The following is a 3,907-nucleotide window of genomic DNA, read 5'->3' as shown; positions in this document are numbered from 1 at the left end:
GTGTTCGGTTAACGCCAGCGGGGCGCAAGCAAATCGCGGATGAGACAAGTTCCTCTGTTAACACATTGTTGATGAGCACGCCGTTTTTCTATGACGTTCAATTGAAATACGAGGGTGATCCTTCATCGAATGTGTACGAAATCCGCGACGCCTACAACTTTGGACTTCTCGCTCCGGAATACGATCTCAAATCCTTCCAAGCGGGTTCTTGTTGGCATGTCGATAATCTAATGGGATCCCATATCATGGAAATCAATCGCGTATCCGGCGTGCGTTTCACAGTTTGGGCTCCAAATGCTATTTTTGTGTCCGTCGTGGGTGATTGGAATCAATGGGATGGTCGCGCACATCCCATGCGTCGACGACTTGAGTTTGGCGTATGGGAGCTCTTTGTTCCAAATATCGGTGCAGGCCAGAATTATGGATATCGTTTTCATTCAAAATCGGGAGCAGATTTCATCAAGATCGATCCCTACGCCCAACTCTTCCAAAATCCTCCCTCGACAGCATCGATTATCTCCGACTGCGACGACGCATACAAACCTCTTAGTAAAAGGTTCCAATGGACCGACCAAGCATGGATGGAAAAACGTGCCAAAACCGCAAAAAACGGCCAGATTAGTCGACTTCCAATGTCCATCTACGAAGTCCATCTCCCTTCTTGGATACGCGGAGATGGAAATTCTTATCTTGGATACCGAGAATTAGCCCATCGTCTTGTCGATCATGTCGTCACGAAGCTGAATTTTACGCATGTTGAGTGCTTACCCCTAGCGCATCATCCCGTTGAAGGCTCGTGGGGTTACCAGGTTTCCGGACAATACGCGCCTTATAGCCGCTTGGGATCAGGTGACGATCTCAAGTTTTGATCAATGAACTCCATCGAAACGACATTGGCGTATTTCTCGATTTCGTTCCGGCGCATTTCGTCAAGGTAGGAAGCTTTGGTTTTGTCTGGATGACGACGCGTATGTGTGTTGCTTAGGATTCTTGGGGACTCGTGCACTTGATGGCGAGCCGTGTTATGAGTATTCAGATCCACGGGAGGGAGAACACAAAGGATGGGGAACGATGATGTATAACTTTCGACGTCATGAAGTCCGGTCTTTCTTGTTGGGGCGCTGCTTATCACTGGCTTCGACGGTACCACATTGATGGATTGCGGGTTGATGCCGTATCTTCAATGATCTATAAGAATCACTGTAGAGAAGCCGTAAGTGTTCCGCGCAACGACCTAAGTGTTCCGGCGCAACGACCTAAGTGTTCTTGAGGCACCGCACGCCGTATGATTTGTGTTTTCAGGGTGATTGGATTCCGAATGAGTTCGGTGGGGAGACGAATTTGCAAGCAATAAGTCTTCTGCAGGAGTTGAATTGGGTCGTTCACAGAGAGTTTCCCGGCGTTTTCACGATGGCTGAAGAGTCGACTGCGTGGCCTGGCGTGACAGACAAGGAGAAGGGTCAGTTTAAACGGTCTTCTTGTGGCCTCACCAGTGGCTGATGGGCTTGCCAATGCACTTCACTTGTGCAGGTCTTGGGTTTGATGCAAAGTGGGATTTGGGATGGATGAACGATACGTTGAGCTACTTGACGATGCCAGCTATGGATCGGTGGACAAAGCATTCGAAATTGACTTTTAGAGGCTTGTATATGGGAAATGAGAAATGGGTCCTGCCACTATCGCACGATGAAGTAGTTAGTGGAAAAGGAAGTTTGTTGGATAAATGCGGATTCATGGGGACTCCATTTGATGAGAGGTAATCATCGGTAGAAGAGAGAGACATCATAGAAGAGTCGTCGAGATCCAAAAGCCACAACATGTTTTCTCCACAGATTGCGGTCGTTGCGAGCGCTGTATGGGTTTCAAGTTGGGATGCCTGGCCGGCCTCTTATTTTTATGGGGGGTGAATTTGGCCAAGGACGGGAATGGAAAGAGGCCCGTTCGCTAGATTGGCACGAAGCATCAGAACCTTCAAGAAAAAATGTGATGCAATGGGTGTGCGATCTCTTTAAAGCGTTATAGAGAAGAAGTTGCGCTGCATGCGGGTAAGAACATAAAAGTCTTAACTGAAGATTCTGACGAAACTGCAGGCGATGATGAACCATGGAATTTTCAATGGGTCGATTGTGACAACGCACAAGACAATATTGTTGCATGGATCCGAAAATTTGGGAATTGGACCAATGATGTTCTGGTTTTGGGTTAAGTTTTTCTGGAGTCAAATATTCACAGTAAGCATCCCTTAGTCTCCGCATTGTTTAACAGATGCATCGCCTCAGCCACTCTGAGGCTCCTTTGTCATAACTTTATCCTCTTGTGATAGTTATCCCATCGGCGTTCCTCATGGCGGCGTTTGGACGGTGTTGCTGAATTCTGATGATTGGCGTTACGGAGGAGGAATGGTTGGGCCTGGCGCCGGGGTGACGGTACAACCAACCCAGGGCGGAAGGTATGTTGCTTCGAGTCTCTCCTTCTCGAGCGTTGTTGTTGCAGACTTGGATGGCCCTATTGTCTTTGGCTCGACCTCCCGCCCAATGGGTGTTTGCTCTTAAAAGCGCCGATTGAAGAGAAGAAGAGTTCAGAAAATGAAGAACTGCCCGCAAAAAAGAGTGATGAATCAAAGTAGAGTATTGTTTTAGTCTTCATTTTGTCCTCATTTTTCGTTCTAAGTTAGGCTGAAGCTTACGTATTTCTGTTTGCTTATTCTTCTTTTATTAACGTCATCGGACTTGTCCTCTCCAATTAGATCACTGACGACCTCACATCTGAATGACTGGGATGCGTCACACGAGTCAACTAACAATTATAGCCGTGTTGGCGATCAGAGTGCTAGAACTGCTCTCTCGAGATGGCACGAGATTTTGCAATTGCTGCATCACGTCTGCAAATGCGTGTCTGTCTGGAGGGTTGTCTTCATCGGACACGAGTTTCTAAAACCACTTGCTGTTCCCCTGCCAATTCAAGATAGACAACTAGAAGCTCAGCTGCGGAACTGTGAATCAGGTTTAGTTCGGGTTGTGAAAGGTTTTATAGCAATTCCACTGACATACGTGGAAGCAGTGGCAAGACACTAGATGATGCTTCTCTCAATCTTTGTTGGTTCGCAGTCTTATTTTCCTCTTGAAGCTTCTTACGAGCGAACCCCACGAAATCCAAGCCTCAGTTTGCATCATTCACTTCTGTTCAACAGAAAATGGCCTGCGGTATTAACTACTCGACTCTACTTCTGCATAACTGTCGTTCTTCTTGTCGAAGCAGTTTGCTGAGTTACGTCGCACAGTTTTTCTCGTGTACGTGCAACCTGTGTCCTGCTTCGAACGATTCGGTCTTCAGGGTCCTAGTTCTCAGATGTTGAGTACTTTTGGGATCAGGGTCTGTCGTCTGGAGAGAATCGGTCTCTTTACGAAGAAGATTGTGACACACTATTTCAATCATTGTCCACCTCCATAGCCGTTGGTATAATGTCTGCAGCAGAATTATTCCCCTCTTTTGAACAAACGGAGTCTTCTTTACATTCTTTTTAATATTAGGATTTTATTGGAAGTCTTATTAGTATCTAAACAAAAAACTCCTCCTTCAACTGTATTTGGAGGTATGGACCCCTCACTGACAGTTGACTTCAACAGGGAGATGCTCTATTTGATAGATGGCTTTGTTCGCGCGATTCTCCTTTTTCGTGTCGCGGGCGGATGTTTTGTATTGGGAATGCTGATTCATCCGTAGAACTGTATTGTTGACCAAAATCTTTCCTTCGATATTCTCAGAATTCTGCGGACGCCAACAACAATAATTCAAACAATTAATTCAGAATTACTTTCTCCTCGTTGTTGCAGAAGCAGTGCGTAGTATCTTCAACGGTGGCGTGTTCAACCCGTCACGACAGTCCCAGCGCGCGTTGTTGGAAGTG

The 3,907-nt window shown here is 46.5% G+C and overlaps 1 protein-coding gene across 1 annotated transcript; it reads left to right on the top strand.

Moving 5' to 3' along the window:
- Nucleotides 1-71: 71 nt before the first annotated feature.
- LOC129618222 (1,4-alpha-glucan branching enzyme GlgB-like) lies at nt 72-2,622 on the top strand (the record flags this gene model as incomplete). Its single annotated transcript, XM_055533026.1, is given in 13 exon segments — nt 72-861; nt 864-934; nt 986-1,004; nt 1,007-1,116; nt 1,118-1,213; nt 1,303-1,459; nt 1,531-1,756; nt 1,833-2,007; nt 2,009-2,045; nt 2,091-2,200; nt 2,203-2,231; nt 2,324-2,449; nt 2,494-2,622. Coding segments are annotated over 13 exon segments (2,075 nt in total), but the record flags the coding sequence as incomplete, so codon positions are not given.
- Between the last annotated feature and the right edge of the window lie 1,285 nt (nt 2,623-3,907).

The sequence above is a fragment of the Condylostylus longicornis genome, unplaced genomic scaffold, assembly GCF_029603195.1.
Source record: "Condylostylus longicornis isolate FDR11 unplaced genomic scaffold, ASM2960319v2 ptg000768l, whole genome shotgun sequence".
NCBI lineage: Eukaryota > Metazoa > Arthropoda > Insecta > Diptera > Dolichopodidae > Condylostylus > Condylostylus longicornis.
Note: the sequence above shows the minus strand (reverse complement) of the source record. Positions and strands in the feature narration are given on the sequence as shown.